General features: G+C 43.1%; 2 protein-coding genes across 2 annotated transcripts; both read right to left on the minus strand.

Annotated features, from left to right (window-relative positions):
* Nucleotides 1-1985: 1985 nt before the first annotated feature.
* On the minus strand, nt 1986-5573 carry LOC123151445 (mitogen-activated protein kinase kinase 2). The gene is made up of 9 exons (XM_044571156.1): nt 5350-5573; nt 5151-5235; nt 4208-4348; nt 3795-4019; nt 3492-3674; nt 3173-3378; nt 2795-2840; nt 2597-2685; nt 1986-2506 (listed from the first exon to the last, which is right to left on the minus strand). Exons 1-9 carry the CDS (start codon nt 5412-5414, stop codon nt 2491-2493), a joined length of 1056 nt encoding a protein of 351 aa, XP_044427091.1. The 5' UTR covers nt 5415-5573; the 3' UTR covers nt 1986-2490.
* Nucleotides 5574-7915: 2342 nt separating this feature from the next.
* On the minus strand, nt 7916-12085 carry LOC123147998 (nuclear speckle RNA-binding protein A). The gene is made up of 7 exons (XM_044567342.1): nt 11882-12085; nt 9964-10067; nt 9747-9867; nt 9465-9707; nt 9322-9383; nt 8761-8842; nt 7916-8267 (listed from the first exon to the last, which is right to left on the minus strand). The coding sequence occupies exons 1-7, from the start codon at nt 11928-11930 to the stop codon at nt 8152-8154; spliced, it is 777 nt and encodes a 258-aa protein (XP_044423277.1). The 5' UTR covers nt 11931-12085; the 3' UTR covers nt 7916-8151.
* Between the last annotated feature and the right edge of the window lie 5569 nt (nt 12086-17654).

Here is a 17654-nt window from a genome sequence, read left to right on the forward strand (position 1 = left end):
AACCAACTCGTCCATTAGGAGTAGAGATTAAAAAGAATTTGAGTTGATTTACTATTTTTGTCTAAAAAAACTATTTTTGTAACAACGGTTTGACTTTCCTTAGGGGAGCAATTTGACTTTACTGATTAATTAGAAAATGGTTCAATATCCCTCTAATAATGCTACATAGATCAAAACAACTTAAGCAAACATGAACAACAACAACAACAACAACAACAACAACAACAACAACAACAATAACAACAACAACAACAATAAAGTTGATAAAACTAAAAATTACAACAAGATCCATTGAGTCTACCTCCGGGGAGGAATCTAGAAGAGAAAGCCTGCACAAAGCCAATTGAGTAGCCGCATGAGCTGCCCACTGAAGAGGTGAGAAACTAAGACCGTTAAACGCACAATTAAAGAAAAACCCTTGCAGTACACGGTGTCATATTATTGCTTTATTATTGGAATGCTTTTGAAGAACACCAAACACGCACAAAGCCGGAGGAACCACAAACCAAAACAAACACCAGAGCGAACACCAACACAAAAACATACCGAGTCCGGACAACCACCTGTTATATTAGGAGTCTTACATGGGACTAAAGTGTTGCTAGCTCCATGAATAGAGCTAGGAGACCTTTACATCATATCATCTCGTGCACCATTGCACGGGTGCCGCCGCCTGGCGACGTTGTGGGGTTTAAGGTCAAAAGAAAATCCATTTGGCAACATGTCAGGCATTTTATCTTTCGTAATTGGCACAAAATAGTGCATTGCTTGAAAATAAGGCTGTCCCACTTAGAATTCAGTAACTCGTCAATGTATAATTTTTAAATCGGTCATAAGATAGGCCATGCTCATTGTGTTTTAGCAAACTAGAATTTCTCCAAGCTTATACCCCTATGGGCTTTAGAGTGGAGCCTACATGGTAGATACTTCTCAAGTAAACAACTCAATGAATTGTCCTTTGCAAACTTTGTATAATCCTACATGTGAACCGAGGTGAGTGAAGACATTGTTTTTCCTATAAGCTCGTCTTAGCTTAAAAACCTTATCTTAGAGATTTTTCCTTTAAGACATCTACTCACAGTGTTTGTGTCCTGGTCGTAAAGCTTATATATTCATCAAGACCTTCAATTTTAGCGCATTGGGAACACCCAGAATTGCTAAACAACTTTGACATTACAGTAGGAATCTCTCCTCACTACTTTCACCACTTAAAAAGAAAGTAAGGTTCCTATTTCGGTCTCAGCATTTCGCTCCTCTTTCATCCAACCTTACATATATTTTTCCTTTCCTCTTCCTATTTTGATTTATTTTTCTTTCATCTCTTCTTTTTCCACCGGTCAACTATCCCACCACTTACTGACTTACCAAATACTACCTCTGTACCGAAATACTTGTAGCTGGGGGAACTTGTTCCCCCAACTACAAGTATTTTGGTACAGAGGGAGTAACACTATATTATTCTTCGATAAGCCAATAAATACATATCCAATAAAGTTCTTTCTTTTACACAATCACATTAGTATGGACAGTAAATCATGAGCTGGCATAATAAAATATTTACGAATTTTGATTACCACCGAACGTTCGTAAGGAGGACATGGCAAATCGAACGTTTTTCATTGTAACTTATGTTGCAACGAGGAGGGCCAGTTCGTTTAGCAAGCATGGCAAATCCATCCAGTTCAATTTTATGCCGGGATTTGCAGTGCTTTCTAAAGGAAATTGTTATCCTTACAACAATATAAATTGCCATAAAAAATGTTCGATTTGCCACGAATGTCAGCACAATAATGTTTTTGATATTTATACCCCATTGCAAGGCAATTATCTAGTGGAATTACAAAGGCTTTATGCAGGAGACGGCAATAGAGCCAACTTGCTGTGTCCATTGTATTTCAACGCCCAGAATATTTGCATTATAACATTGTTGTGGTTTCTGGAACCGTTATAGAGCAAACAATGTGTATACTAAATTAATTACACTATTTCACAACATAACATAATTTTATTTCTTCTTTGCATGGATCAATTTTGGATTTCAGTTCTGTGAAATGACAAATTACAATAAGTTGCCCTTCACGAAAGCAACCATTCCTGATTTCAGAAGCCCACCACCACCCTCCACTTGAAGTGTCACATCACCATCAGAACTAAAAGCTTGGAAATACTAGTCCAAATCAGGTCATGAAGCGACCCAGCAAAATGTAGTTTCATTACAGTAAAAATGAAATGCAAAAGCGATAAGCCCATACATAACAAAGGTCTAAGTCAGACCACAAACGGATGGCTCCGGTATGCAGACAGGCAAAACTTCGATGCTCACTGATGGTTTACAGACTTGTATTCGTATAATTATGCAGCCAACTGTGTCATACTCGGTTCAAAGATATCACCAAAGCCCAGTTCATGAACAAAAGGAAGGGGGAAAAAACTCCATTCACTTGCTTCAGTTAGCTCCATCTCATGACGCATGGTTGAGCATTTGTCGTCTCACAATGCGATTTGCCTAGTAAAAAAAACGAGAATAGACCATCACTGGAATTGTAAAGGAATTGCAATAACCATGTATGTACTCTTCAGTGGGTTATTGGATTACTTGAAGGTGGCAAGTGGTGATCCTGCGGTCGTGAAGTAGTCAGAAAGATCGATGTTCAGGTCATCGTACATGCTCAGGAATGGATGAGCCTGGACGTCAGAGGCAACAGATAGAAGAATTGGATCAAGATCAGTCAGCCAACTAATGATGCTTTCGAAAGAACATACAAAATTGGGAAGCAAACAGAAATTTCCTTACTGATAGGGTTTGGGCAGATGACCTATCTGCAGCATTTTTCTGGATACTGAAATCCAAAAAGAAATAAGAAAACAGATATTAGCCATCTGTTGGACACTGATGTTGCATAATAAATAAACAAATAAATAAAAGATCAATTAATCTGCCAACAGATGAGATGAGAGAAAAACAAATTGTAGGTTCAGACAATACGTGTCCGCAAGCATATTCCAGTTCCAGAGAATCACTACTTCACAACTCACAAGCAAATGGTAGAAAAAACACTATGATGGTATTGTAGCTAAGCTCATAGTTTTAAACTTTAGAACTAAACAAATTACAAATATTGCCCAAGTAATATTGATTAACAAAGGGGGGTCAATGAAGAAGCACAAATACCAAGCAGAAATGAATGAACAAAACTCTGGTGAAAACTGATCTGATGGTGCAGAAGGTGATGGTTGGTCGACAACAGCTTCAAGAAGTTCATAAAAGCTTTCACGAGGAGGATATGGGAAATTGCCAGTGGCACATTCCAGCATAACTAGGCCCAAGCTCCAGATATCACTCATATAACCATGTTTCTGCCCACTGATTCTTTCAGGCTGTCAAGAGTATACATTTTACATTGGTTAGCTGGAACAAAAAAAATTGGTGGACATCTTTTCATGCCACACTGGAAGACATGTCTACATAATTTAAACAAACTTTCACTCACCGCCATGTAGTTAAATGTGCCAGTAAATGTATCTCGCTGTGCGGAAGAACTCGAGATGATGGCACTAACACCAAAATCTGATATCTTTACTTCACCCCTATGATTTATCAATATATTCGATGGTTTCAGATCTCGGTGTATAACGCGCTTCTCGTGGTGCAAGTACATCAGCCCTTTCAACACCTGCATGAGGAAGTTACAATTGTCGATTGAAAAGGTCTATTTCATCTTGAGGCGACATTCTGATAGCCAAAAAAAGAAGAAGGGGAAACTATGTGGTTGATTATGTGACATTTCACTGGCCTGCTTACAAATTGCAGCAAGGTAGGCCTCTGGAACGGTTCTAACAGCCTTGAGGAAATCAGCGAGAGAGCCACCATCCATATACTCCAAAGCAATAGAAATAACACCATTGACATAGAAACACTGATAGCATGTGACAACATACTGGCACTGTGTAAACAAGCTTATTTTCAGCTCCTGGGCCATCTGCTTGCGTATGCTTTCCTGAATATTGAGCTGTATAACCTGCAGACATGACAACAGTGCAGCAATGGAGGTGAAGACCCTTTGTAACATATATATAGGTAAAATAGCAGAGAGGATAGTTACAGTCACCACCATAATTTTGTAACGAAAAAAGTCGAAGGAACCAAAAATACATAGCAAACATTTAAAGAAAAAAAGCATCAAATAATGTATGTTTGGGACAATACCTTGAGAGCAAAAAACTGGCCGGTCCATTTGTGGCGCACTAATTGCACGGTTCCGCTATTACCTTTCCCGATCACTTTGATTGAATCTAGATCGTCTATGCTCAGCTGATGATTATTATCCAACGGCTTGATAGGGGGAGCCTAGAGAAGCCGAGTATGTCAACAGAAAGAAGGTAAGACACAGACTAGATAAATGAAGAGTATAATATGTTCAGAACAGGAATGCAATTAGACAATTCCGAAAACAAAAATGGCGGTAGACAGCACTCTTCCGGTATAAGCAAGTGAGCATCAGCATTTCCGTATAAATATGACCAACTACTGGATGCGTGATAAATGGTATCAGTAATAAACTGCATAGGAGGATATCCCCACATGAAAGATGACCGCATGTATTCCACCATCTAAAGGAAATAAAATAAATCCTAAATAGTAGTACTCCCATCATTTTTCCTAAGACGTTATTCTGAAATTAGGGGATAGGAAACCCCTGATCCCTACCCTCTGATCCAATCTCATGTATACAAGGTCACTATAAAAAATAAGTACAATTTACATCTATGCAAGGCCACCATCTCTTGTCGAGAAGAGTTGATTCGATTTTTGGCTGAATGGCTGGTCTGAAAAGGGGGACATAATGTTCTTTGAGGGAAATAAAATAAAATTAAAATTAACGATAGTACATATCATTATTTTTCCTAAATCGTTCTTCTGAAAAGGTAACCAAGCACCGGAGGACAGGAACCCCCTGCTGCTAATCCAATCACGCATCCCAAAAGAAATTTAAAATCTGCTGACGATATCAACGAGATTACTAGTACAAAAAACAGTACGGGCTGCACCAATCTGCCAGGCAGGTCCAGCCCTACGTGTCTAGGACAAGATGAGCTGGGGAATTTTAATTTTCAATCTAGGGGGTGCCGGGTTGAGTGGGCCGGCTTACCTCGCCTTCCTCGCTCTGGGGGACGATGCGGAGCCCGTCCTTGTTGACGAGCAGGTCCCCGTCCTTGAACGTGCCGCTCTGCGTCCTGCCCCCGCGCCGGAGAAGAAAACCAGTCAGCACGACTGCACCAGCAAAGCATCCGAAGGAGGGGAAAAACTGAAGGAGGAGGGAGAAGGACAGTCGGAGGTGGATTGCTTACAGGAACTTGCCGATGGTGGAGTCCTGGGAGGGCAGCGCGAGCTTGCCCGGTTTCTTCATCGGCATCGGCGGCCGGCGGCCGGGCAGCTCGCTCGTGGACGGGCCGGGCGCGGGCGGACGGTCGGAGCTTGCTAGGTGGCCTCAGAGGGGAGGGCGGGGACGCGGAGGGAAGGTGGGGGGAGAAAAACGACGGTTCGGTTGGGGTTGCTCTGCTTTGCTGCGCTGGTGACGAGCGACGAGTCTTGGTCTACCTCGTCTGGAATTTGACCTTTCTTCGCTGTCAAATTACGCATTACGGTGCCACGTAATTCTACCACGTACTCCCTCTATAAACTAATATAAAAGCGTTTAGATTACTACTTTAGTATTCTAAATGCTCTTATATTACTTTACGGAGGGATTCTGCTGGTACACACTGCACACACGCCTTGGTAAGGTGAGGTGTGAACAACACCTAAACAACGAAGTCATGGTAGCAGGTCGTACTAGTGCACACCAGAAGAAGAGCTAGGAGTAGGACTGCAACGTCATGTCATTTTTGAATTTTATCACACGACGATCCGGTTTTCTCTTATGCTTGCAGAGAAAGATATAGCAAGGACATAAATGCTTGCAAAAAATGCTTCAAGTCAAGGATGGCCCTTTTTTTCTTTGGCGGTTCCTTGTGGAACATATTGCAAAAGCCCGTACGGGAGAAAAGAGAAAACCTAGCACGATTTTTGCAACTTTGCGTGAACTACATAAGGGCATGACCAATGCATGGCCCCAGGGTGATGCCCCCATATGCCATGTAGGATCGGATGTCATGAAAAGATAGATTTGGATGGAGAAGCGGGATCCTGCAGAAGGCGGGTGCTTGGGGAGAAAAAATATGATCCCATGTAAAAAGCTGAAAAGGTTTGAGTGGAGAGCGGAGATGCATGCGTGCTAAATTCTTTATTTTCTAGTATTTCTTAATGAGGCTCACCGATGTACCTTGCATTGGGGAGAAAAAAATCAATAGCCTCAAACTGCTTTTTTTTTTCATGGAGCATCTGTATTCATATGCCATCATAGTTCACATGGAAGGGGCGTCAACGACATCACCTGTTGCTGATGCAACTACTCCCTCTATAAAGTAGTGACCTAAACGATTTTATATTAGTTTATATAGGTAGTACATAATTTGACATTAACATGCATAGGAGTCACTTTATAATACTCCCTCTGTTTCAAAATAAATGGCTCAGCTTCATACCAACTTTGTATTAAAATTAGTATAAAGTTAAGTCACTTATTTTGAGACGGGGAGAGTAGTATAACAATGGTTCAGGCCGGCTTATAGCACAGTCAAGAAAATAGCATTACCATAGGAGTACACAGCTGAGAAAAGAAGCACCGAAAATACAAAGGCGCTCGCTGACGGCGATGACGGAGTACACCAGAGGAATCGTTAGAACGCGTGCGTATACGACTCGACTGTTGGATTCCACCCGCGCGCTAGAGCTACAGGTCGCCGCTGGCAGTGCCATGCCGAGCAGGGAAGGGTAGAGCTCTCACGCCGCCTCACCACCCAATTTGGGAGGCGCACACATACCCACTACCCATCCCGGTCGCATGGAAATACTCTGGAAAATGCAGAGGCCCGGCTCCGTCTCCTGTCCGCCGAGTTGAGCCATCACTATCATCATCATCATCCAAGATAAAATAAAGCATGAAAAGGCTAAACCGGCTACATGTAGGCGCCAACAAGTGATGTGCTGCTACATAAAATCTTGTCTGTGTATACATGGAAGCCTAGTGCCAAGAGATGCTTTTGCCTCGGTTTCAAAAGAAAAAAAAAGAGTAAAAAAGAGTAAAAAAGCCTAGTAAGAGAAGAAGAAAAGTGAGATGAGAAGAAAAGCTCATCAAGAAGTATCAAGCTTCTAGAGAAAATCAAAAGACTGCAATTTTGCAAGCAAAATACTCGAGCCGTTAGAAAACGCCAGCATTCTAGACGTCCAAACTTTGGAGGCGACGACGATGCTACAGCCTACAGACACTTGCAAACTCAAGCCACAGATAAAGATGAAGACACGAAAAACCGATAAAACATTCGCGATCCAATGGCTAACCGACGTGCTGGGGTTTCTCTGAAAACCCCAAACCACGTCGCGCCAGTCGCCTCCTTCGGGAAGCTCCAGCAGAAACAACCGTCGCGAGAGCAAAGGCGGACGCGTACGACAGGCGAGCACTTCTCACCGTCGACATCCCGCCTTCTTCTCCAGCGCTCACATTCCACGGCAAAATCAACGGCAAATCCAGCGAACCTGAGCAACTTGGTCTCTTGCGGTTCCTGTCCCAAATTGACAGCTCTGGACTCTGGTGGCTGTATCAGGCCCCGGCTACAAGATGCCACTCCTCACTCCTCAGCATCACTAGTGGCAACCCCAGGATATCAGACATATTGTATCTACCTACTGCCCCTGGAGTTGCAAAGACAGTAACAGTTTATGCATACCATTTCCAACATATCCACCTGCAAAAAATGTGACGCGGGAGCACGGCGAATGCCATATCATTTCTAGCATATCCACCCGCAAAAAATGTGACGCGGGAACACGGCGAATGCCATATCATTTCCAGCATATCCACCCGCAAAAAATGTGACGCGGGAACACGGCGAATGTGCCAAGGGAGGCAGGTGGGTATCAGACAAGTCTGTCCAGCTAGCCAATCTCCAGCTGACAACGGCCCATCACAGGTTGCTACTACAGGCTCAACGAACATAGCTGATCTACAATGGCCCACTGCCTACAATACACTGCTGGCAAAGGGGGGGATATCAGCGAGCACTAGGGCGTTTTCGATCTTCATGGGATGGCGGAGGTTGGAACGGGAACCTTGCGAACTGAATCTTGAGGAATGGGCCGTCGGCCTTCCTCTCGTCGAAGCGGTATTCTGCAAAACAACAAATGTTGATGTTCAGTCTGTGCGGCCCAGAAACGCTTATTCTTATAAGTTGGTTCCAGCAAATACTACTTTGTTTTTTTTTGTTTTTTTTTGCGTGTGTTGATACATGAATAGCGAACATACAGAGACAACATTTGGTTTTGCATATTAAATGTGTAAGGCACATGTGTTTCCAATACTTGCAAAGCTCCTGTTGATACTTTATAAGTATGCTGTGATTATTCTTGTTCAAAAAAAAGATAATGTCCACACTAAAAGATATACTTCCTCCGTTTCTAAATATAATTCTTTTTAGAGATTTCAATAAGAACTACATACAAATGTATATAAACATATTTTAGAGTGTAGATTCACTCATTTTGCTCCGTATGTAGTCCGCATTGGAATCTCTAAAAAGACTTATATTTAGGAACGGAGGTAGTATGAAGGAATATAAAGTGAAAGTATCAAAGCAACAAATGCACGCCACTGAAACAAGAACCTTGGAGAGCCTCCATAGCAGTCCCTGCACATTTTGCGTCACTGAACTCCACAAAGCACAGAGCATAAGCCTTGTCACCACTCTGCAAGAGGAAAGTGGTAAAAAAGTGAGTTCGAAATTGGGTTAAAAAAGGACATTTCACCAGTAATAAGGGGGCTCAACTCTCTGCAAATGTAGAAAGCAGAAGTAGCTATTTGTTCATTTACCCAAGAAAATGAGGTAACGCGTTGCAGTTGACACAAAATACCAAGATAAAGTTCAGGAATAAAAACTTGACGTAATTTGACATCCATAATTTCTGTTACTTTTAGAGCCTTAGGTACTCAAACGTACAAGTAATAACAATTAATTTCTGTCCTAATATCCCACGTACTTTTTCAAATAAATATGCTTCATTGCAATTGCTTACATTTCACCGCATAAACATATATTTAGCAAAATGGGGTTCTCATACAAATTCGCACATGCACGGGTTTGTAAGTGAATGGGTGACTGGTTATGAACTACCCAACTGTTTGGAGTGTGGAAAAAATGATGCATTGGAAAAAGCACGGGACATACACGTCTGGGCTCCTTGTGCACAAGTCTGAGGTCCTTGAAGCCAACGAAAGGACGGAACAAATCTTCCAGAGGAAGTTAAGGTTGCAAATGGAACTAATGAGATACAAAAATATGATGCGGAGAATACTGATTACAAAGGATACGAGCTACTTCTCTCCTGGTGCAATCTGTTGGGAGACCATCAACAAAAAGAATGTTGGATTCATCTTCTGATGGCCGATCGACAATCAAAAGGGGTTTGGGGCGCTCAACTTCTGAAACACTGACACTTTTGCCAAGTGAAGAACTTCTCTGGACTAGAGCTGGGTCTTCCAAAGGGCTAGGTCCCCGCGGCCTAGCTCCAGCTGGCAGTGCACCCAATCCAACCAAAGCAGGATGGCTCACGCCTGCTGGAACATCCAAACCATAAGCAGGATGGCTCACGCCTGCGGGAACATCCAAACCATAAGCAGGATGGCTCACGCCTGCTGGAACATCCAAACCATAAGCAGGATGGCTCACGCCTGCTGGAACATCCAAACCATAAGCTCTTGACTGTAATGGTACCTGTGGATCAAAACAATTTGCTGTGTGATAAACCAAAAAGGTATTTACCTTGCTCTTACTAGTAACTATAAATTTGCAAAAGTGAAGTTGTCTTACATCAACTCTAGGTATATTTGGTACTCCTCGCAGAGCAGCCATTTTTGAAGCATAATAGGATGATTCCTCATGTGGAACATACCCAGGATAACCGCCCAGTGGAACTGCTTATAAAATAAAATTATCCCATGGCAACAAAATCCATGTTAGGCATTTATAATGCGGTATAAGTGTAATTTTCCACATCAAAAGAGAAAGAAAAGGAAATAAATAAAGAGATAAAACAGAAGGTACGTCTCATCAAAACAGGCATACATGCATGTATATGAATGCAAACTACATACAACTTCCTACATTCATCTTTCAGCATGTATAAATATGTCCATGGAGACTTGCTTATTCTTGCACTTCTGACAACTCAGCAACTTCGACAATCTATCCAAACGAATGCAACTGAAGTAGCCACTAAGTTGATTGAACAATGGGTCCACTGTCCACAGTTGGCACGAGGGAGTGCTTCCAAAATTACAATTATAGATACACCATAACTATATCTTGTGTTCCAACACTCAATAGACAATAGTATAATCATATAAAAAGGTAACAACTAACAATGGCAAACTGCCTTGACAACCATAGAGGTTCTTCCTACCTATAGATGTTCAATTCAAGAATGATTTCCATGACCACATAGTATCAGATACGACATCACATTCCCTCAAAAAAAAAAGGGTACAACATCACATTAACCCTCACAACATAAACCGCCTGATTCAGGGCAATCTTACACTCCACTATCTTTTAGCACACTTCATATTCCTCCAAACCTACTTACCAAAGCCAGTTCCAAATAGCAAAATGCTCATATGGATAGTGGGAAAGCTATCCTTTCCTTTCCCGCGATCACTTAAAACCGAACAACGAACACACTATGACACGAATAAAGCAATTGGTACCGAAGGGACAGGATTTGTGGTAACCATGTTTACTGGAAAACACCAGAAGTTACCATGCGGAATTTTCAAACGAATTTCCAAATTTCCTGAAAATTTTATAGGAAAAATGTGACCACAGGTCTTACACATATGCAACCATGGTGCAGTGGTAGCTCGCTCTTGGTGTTGCCCCCTTGGAACACGAATTCGACGTGCCTATCCCACACCTCTAGTTTTTTTATCTCTAAATGATTAAATCTTGTTGCGCGCACAAGTGACAGTAAATATTGAACATAGTTTGCTAAAAATGTACCGATGGAGGACTCGTACCGGTGACGTCTCGCTTGCGAGCGTGCGGAGCTACCACTACAGACCGTGCGAAGATTAGCATCAAATTGAGATACTAACTTATTTATCACCAGATTTTTCATACTAAAATTGGACAACATTAAAACGATTCGGTATCTTTTTGTCTGGCAACACGTTTTCTGGAGGAGGGCGGTAAATGCTGTTACTCTTGTGGGATACGATTCACGTGCGCTCCGTGGATTACTCTTGCTGTGAAGACCCATAACTCATCCAGGTCAACACAAACCTCAGACATCACAGGACACCTATCTGGACCATAGAGGTATATATATGTACTATATATACCATCAGCCATGCCCTAGCAACAGCAGTGTGGTATGGGATGCTACTAAAACTCGCCGCAGGCTAGAAACTAGTCGACTCAACGGAACAACCCAACCACTAAGCACTGGCAGATTGGTAGCAATCCAGAATACACACAGATTCATCCCAGTCGAACCAATCTTGCCGCAACAAAGGTTCCCCTCCTTTGCAATCTACAACCCAATTACCCAAAACCTCACCCCGCGCGAACCCTAGGAATCTTCAGCGGCGGCTACAGACGAAGCAGAGAGCGGAAACCCACACCCCCTTCGCCCATCATCTAGAGATTTGCCTCCCCGACTCGAGACGCGGCGAGAATCGATCCCGTGGAAGAGGGGACCCGGCTGCGTGGGGGTCCGAGCGACGCGTACCTCTGTCGTGAGAGGAGGACGGGAGGTACGAGCGGTAGGGATCCGCCATGGGGGCGGCGTGCGGCGGGAGCGAGGGGTCGGCGGAGGCGCTGGGCGGCGGCCGGCGGCGAGCGAGCGAGCGGGTTGGGTTTGGGTTTGGGTGGAGGTGGGGCGACTTGGGGGAGCCCTGGACTGTCTGTTGGTGCGACCGGTTTCGTCTTTGGTCTGGGCTTGTTCGTCTAATCAGGACACGGCCCAGATCTCAGCTTTTTTAAAACAACGGCCCAGTTCTTTCCGTGGGAACGCGTGGGCATTCAGAATATTTTGTAAAGGAAAACATTCATATTTGGGGATCACCCCCTAACCAGTGATGTATTACACCAAAAAAAAATTCCATCCTTTCCAAAGACTTCGTACTTTTATGTGTTGTAAAAGGGAAAAAGAGATGGTGTACATATGTGGTATGATCCTTGCTCATGGTATGACAAAATTCTCTTCGACTGGTTGTGCCAAAGAAACATGTATATTCAACGTCCCCTGCTCCTGTTCCTCATCTTTTTCTCTGCTCCTTCTCACTTGCCCTTGCCTGCTAACTGCTATCTGTGTGGTTTGGTCCTTCTCATCGATTGGTTTTGCCACAATTTGGTATTGAGAGCCCAATTCCTTTCCCCCGAATATGCCTCCACATGTCGTTCCTCTAAGCTCTCGCCTAATGTGTAACATATACAAATGTGGGAGTACATTCGGCACTGGGTGTGATTTTCGCATTGGTGAATTCAGGCAAAATCCCCCTTGCTAAGTTGGACTTGTTTGGAGTGTGAGCAACGATACCAGCCAAGCCCTTTGGCTAAGACCCGCCATGTTCTAACGCCAGGGAGAAGACTATGAATCAGGCCAATAACTTGCTATGCATGATCCTCAAAAGTGAGTCGACAACCAGACCATCATCCTGGAAGCACCATGAGGGTCAACTCCAATTCAATCCCCGGATATCACTCAAAATATAGGGCCTACGCAAGCAACTCAATCTCACGTGACCAACATCCATGAGGCCTGCAGGACGCTAGGCTGAGATAGCGTCCTCGGACCCATCGCGTACAGGGAACTCCTATTCAACGCGTCGGGCGCTTTCCTTAGATGCCCTTAGCAAGAATGGTGCAGGAGTAAGAAAGTCTATTTCCTCCGCATTTCAAGAATCTTAGCAAGAAAGGCGCGGCGTGCACCCAAAGCTCCCCCACGCTCGAACTTGGCCCGGCCTAGGTGTGGGGCTCCCTTGTTTTTCTTTTCTTTTTTTCTTTTATTTTATGTTTATGTTTTTTGCTTCTTTAAAAAAGTTTGAGATTTCAAAAGAAGTTTAGGATTTTAAAAAATCTTCACTAATGCAAAAAAATATTCACGGATTTAAAAAAGTTCACAAATTCAAAAACAATGAACATTTTTAGAAGTTTCGCGAACACTTTGAATTAAAATGAACATTTTTGGCATTTTATGAACAAAATTTGAATTCAATGAACATTTTTTTAATTTTATGAACAAATTTTGAATTCAATAACATTTTATGAATTCTATGAACATTTTTTAATTTTGATGAGCATTTAAAAAAAATTCATGAATATTTTTGAAAGAATGATGAACATATTTTAAATTTTATGAACTAATTTTGAATTCAATAAATGTTCGCCCCAATTTGAAATAATGTTAAACACAAAAAACAAAATGAAAATAAAAAGATAAAGGAAAAGGAAAATGAAAAGGAGAAAAAAACCAAAACGTGTATGTTCTAGAACCTTCCCAATCCGGACATGGCTTAGTTGGGCCGGCCCACATGTACGCAGCGGGGGAGTCGGGGGTACGTGAGCGGTAACTACCGGGCTACCTACAGCGGAATAGGATCCCCGGCGCGTCCACGTAGGTGACTTAAAACAAAACTAACATTACAATATTGACATGGTGACAATACCAATATTTCTCGAGCCCGGCCCAAAAACAAGCCCGAACCCCAAAAGCCTGGCCCGAACATTGTTCCGTGGATTATACACGTGTAAGCCCGTAGTGAAATGCTGAGAAATCAAAGCCCGAGCCTGGGCCGACACTTTTAGGCTGCAAAAATGGAGCCCAAGCCCAACTCGAACGTCAAGCCTGAAGATCGGGTTTTTTTGGATCGGGTCATCATGCCAGGTTGTCCATGTAATTTTTGTTACTTGTCTTGCTTTTTGTACTGTCATGATATTTGATGAATAGATCGAAAGTTTTTCGAAAAAATAAATATTTTTTGGAATTTTTTTGTGTGAAACTATTCTTTTGAACTTATATCGAAATGCATTTTTTGTTTTTTAGATTGTGTATAAAATGTAAAATGTCCGACCGAGCAAATTAACCGTGGTAAAAAATCTTCCTTCGGCGGTTCCTTCCCCTGCAATCTTGCAATCCTCCTCCTATTCGTTCGGTACGAACTTCGAGGCCTCGCTACAGTCCAAATGGCGACGGCTCCACCACCAGCACCATCCCTCCCGCCGCTGCCCGCCGGTCGCCGCCTCGCCTCCGCCGTCCGAAGCTTCCCGCCGTGCTGCGGCCGCCAGCAGGGCAATGCGGCCCAGCCACCCCGCCGCCCGGCCCCCGTCCCCTCCGCCGCCAACGACCCACCACCGCGCAACCCCTACGCGCGCGCGGCCACCAAACCCTCGTCACCCCCCGCCGCGGCTCGCCTCCCCGGGGCCAAGGGGCACGATCGCGGCGAGGCGGACGGGCCGATGGCCGGGACCAGGGCTCCGGCGGCCGCGGAGGTGGTCACGCGCCGCCTCTCGGCCGTGCGGAGGTACCCTCCGGGCTGCGGGAGGGTCGTCGCGGCGCCCAAGCCAGAGGCCCCGGTGGCGGTGGCGCGAGAGGAGGACGCCGGCGCTATCGACCTGCTGGCGGCGGTGTGCGACGTGGAGGCCGAGGCGCTCGCCGCTGATCGGAAGGCCGACGGCTCTGATGGTGAGGGGAAGGGTGGAGGAGACGGTGACGGCGCGCTGGCGGGGTGCGGCAGCCCTGGCCCGCCGCGGGACATGGCCGAGATCGCGCTGGTGCCGTGGGCGCAGTACGGGCAGAGGTCGCAGCAGCGGCGCAAGTCTTTTGAGGGGGGACTGTGAAAGTGTGAAGTCCTTTGTTTTGCTGAACAGGGGTGCCTGATTTTGTGACATTTTGAGACCGTCCATGGCTTGCTAGATGATGATTCACGGCCACGGCGAAAGATTTGCTCAGTTACTGTGGCATCAGATGGTTTTGTAGCTCTCTTTCTTTGGTGAAGATCAGCATTTCAGGTTGTGGTCACTGATACATGGGTTTCTGTTTCATGTTAAGCCCATACTTAAGTGATGATGTTAGTGGTAGTCAAGTGTTTGGTCAGAACGTATGATAGTGGTATCTAGGTGTCGGAAGAAGCCTCGTTCGGTTAATATGGTAATGCTGCTGTAAGCCTGTAGTTTTGAGATGCCAGTAAACATGAAGCACCTTTGTGTTCAGTACTCATCTGATGTGCATTATCTTATTGTCGAAGAACTGCGCCGAATTGTTGGCTTGGATGCATAATTAGGAGTATCTCAGTCATAAATTTCACAATGATCCATATTGGAGACGAGAGTGTGTTATGTACATCGATTGTCTTGTGACCTGCTAGCTTAATGAACCTTACATGTGCAAGAGTAGATACTCTTTCTACTCTTCTACTTCCAGTTAGTTTCTCAGAATTCAGTTATGATTTGGACATTTGAATGATGTTACTGTTGATACCTTGCTTTATAAGGGTATCATTGTCCTTGTATGCTTCATTATGTTAGTTGCACTATCATCGTCTCTGCAACTGTTCTCTCCATCTTTCATAGTTAACGGATCTGTCCTGTCTAAAAGAACTGCATTTCACTTTTCACTAGAAGGATGACAATAATTACAGAAATGTTTTCCGCATTGCGCCCGTATCTAACTCATGATGAACTCTAGCTATTCTGAGATTTCTTCTAGTTGTTGTTATGTTCAAATCTGCAGATACTGTTTGACAGATTCCCAAAAGGCCGTCCTGTGGTTGGTATTTGAGTACACTGATTATGACATCCAACTGATTTTGCTGCTACTTAAACACTATCATGTTCCTTTCAAGTGCTGACGCTCCACAGGGGAGGAAAGCTATAGTTGAATTATACTTGTTTCCGTTACACCTCAATTCTTCTTTTGTATGTTATATCTCTGCATTTACGTGCCTCAACTCTGAATATACCATATATGGCAACTATGGGCTAATATTTTTGGCTTAGTTACCGAATCTGGTCTATATTACCCATGCAGTGCTCCATGCTCCCTTCTATAATTGGGTAAACTGCTCCCTTCTATAATTGGGTAAACTTATCCCTTTTATAATTGGGTAAACTAGAGATACAATCAATCTATTAAATTGTTTTATCACTTCATCATGGAATGCTAGTTCAACACTCTTTAGCTCTTGCACATAATTTGTGTAATTTTCTCCAAATTAGATTGCTTTTGTTCCTTCTACGAAGCAGCAGATGTTATACTGTATGTTGATTGAGGTCTGGATATGGTATATCTTTCAAGCTTCGTTTGAACACTGACACCAGAAAAGGTTTATTTACTGTTCTAGCATCATTTGGTAGCCTTCCATATCTCATATTTCCGTTATCTCTTTGTGACCCTTTTCAAATGATTTTGACAGGATAAAAGGTCGCTGCAACATTTTGAACTTCTGTGACTAAAGCCTCAGTGCTTACTGAGTTAGGTGCCTTTCTCCTTGGTTGTGTTTGCTACTTGCATCACTGACGGTTTATATGAGCTAGGGCTGTCAACATTGATGTTAAACTCACGGAAGATGATGATTTTTCTATATATTCTTGCAATGGTAGGTCCGTGTGTTACCTGTAGCCATCGTTTTTTATGTATAGTATATATTATAAGGTATTCTCATCTTCTTATATGTGGTGATGTCAACCTTCTGTAAGGAACTGTCTAGGAAAGCATTGGATGGTTCAGTTTAGCAGCTTGGTCGGTTATCCAAAACTTGCAACTATTCTATTGTTAGTCATCTTCACAATCTTATGTATGACATAGGAACACGCATATCTCTCTTTCCTTTTCAGCCTTGAAGTTATCAAATAAGGTGGGACCCTTTATCAGCTCCTCTGGTTTCAAGGTGATGTCATGCTTTCTGTGTTTCAGATAAATCTTAATATAGGATCTTGCTTCTATTTCTTCCTTTTCTTTTTGTGACTACGATACAAAATCAAATTCATCATACCTATTGGTATACTCCTGATAGTTAGATATGGTTTATGCCACAATCATGATAATAGCTATGCATGGTGTGCATACTTGGTTAAACTAATTATGCCGTGCGCATAGGCCAAAGTTGTCATACATTATGATTCAAACGAGTCGATGGCTTTCGGCGCTTTTGATGGAGATAAAAGTATTATCATATCTTTGTTTAGCATTTTTAACATCCTGCTGTTAAATCTTTTCAACATTTTTTTTTGAGAAACTGAAATCTTTTCAACATTCAACAAACAAAAAATTCGTTGGATATTGCTAGCTGCATGGTGTAGTGTGCAGAAAAATTTATACTCTTTCATACATGCTCTAATACATAAATCTTCATTCCCTTTAATGCTTACCAGACCACGTATGTGTCTGTTTTAGCATTATTCTAATTTTTTTTAATTGCAAAACTTCTGATCTATCTCACCCTCGATTTTTTTTACCACTAGAAAATGGCAGTTGGAGCCATAATGATTGACGGCACCTACAA

The sequence above is a fragment of the Triticum aestivum genome, chromosome 7A (assembly GCF_018294505.1).
Source record: "Triticum aestivum cultivar Chinese Spring chromosome 7A, IWGSC CS RefSeq v2.1, whole genome shotgun sequence".
In the NCBI taxonomy this organism is placed as follows: Eukaryota; Viridiplantae; Streptophyta; class Magnoliopsida; order Poales; family Poaceae; genus Triticum; species Triticum aestivum.

Bases quoted from the DNA above. Each gene is read 5' to 3' on its own strand.
- LOC123147998 (XM_044567342.1), bottom strand. From the start codon at position 11,930: ATGGCGGATCCCTACCGCTCGTACCTCCCGTCCTCCTCTCACGACAGA. The intron at 8,843-9,321 runs GTATGTCCCGTG...TTCCTCTTGCAG, and splicing joins TGCACAAGGAGCCCAGACGT to AGTGGTGACAAGGCTTATGC. The intron at 8,268-8,760 runs GTTCTTGTTTCA...GTTGTTTTGCAG, and splicing joins TGCTATGGAGGCTCTCCAAG to AATACCGCTTCGACGAGAGG.
- LOC123151445 (XM_044571156.1), bottom strand. From the start codon at position 5,414: ATGCCGATGAAGAAACCGGGCAAGCTCGCGCTGCCCTCCCAGGACTCC. The intron at 3,379-3,491 runs GTGAGTGAAAGT...TACTCTTGACAG, and splicing joins GCACATTTAACTACATGGCG to CCTGAAAGAATCAGTGGGCA. The intron at 2,841-3,172 runs GTATTTGTGCTT...TTTGGATTTCAG, and splicing joins TGTTCATTCATTTCTGCTTG to TATCCAGAAAAATGCTGCAG.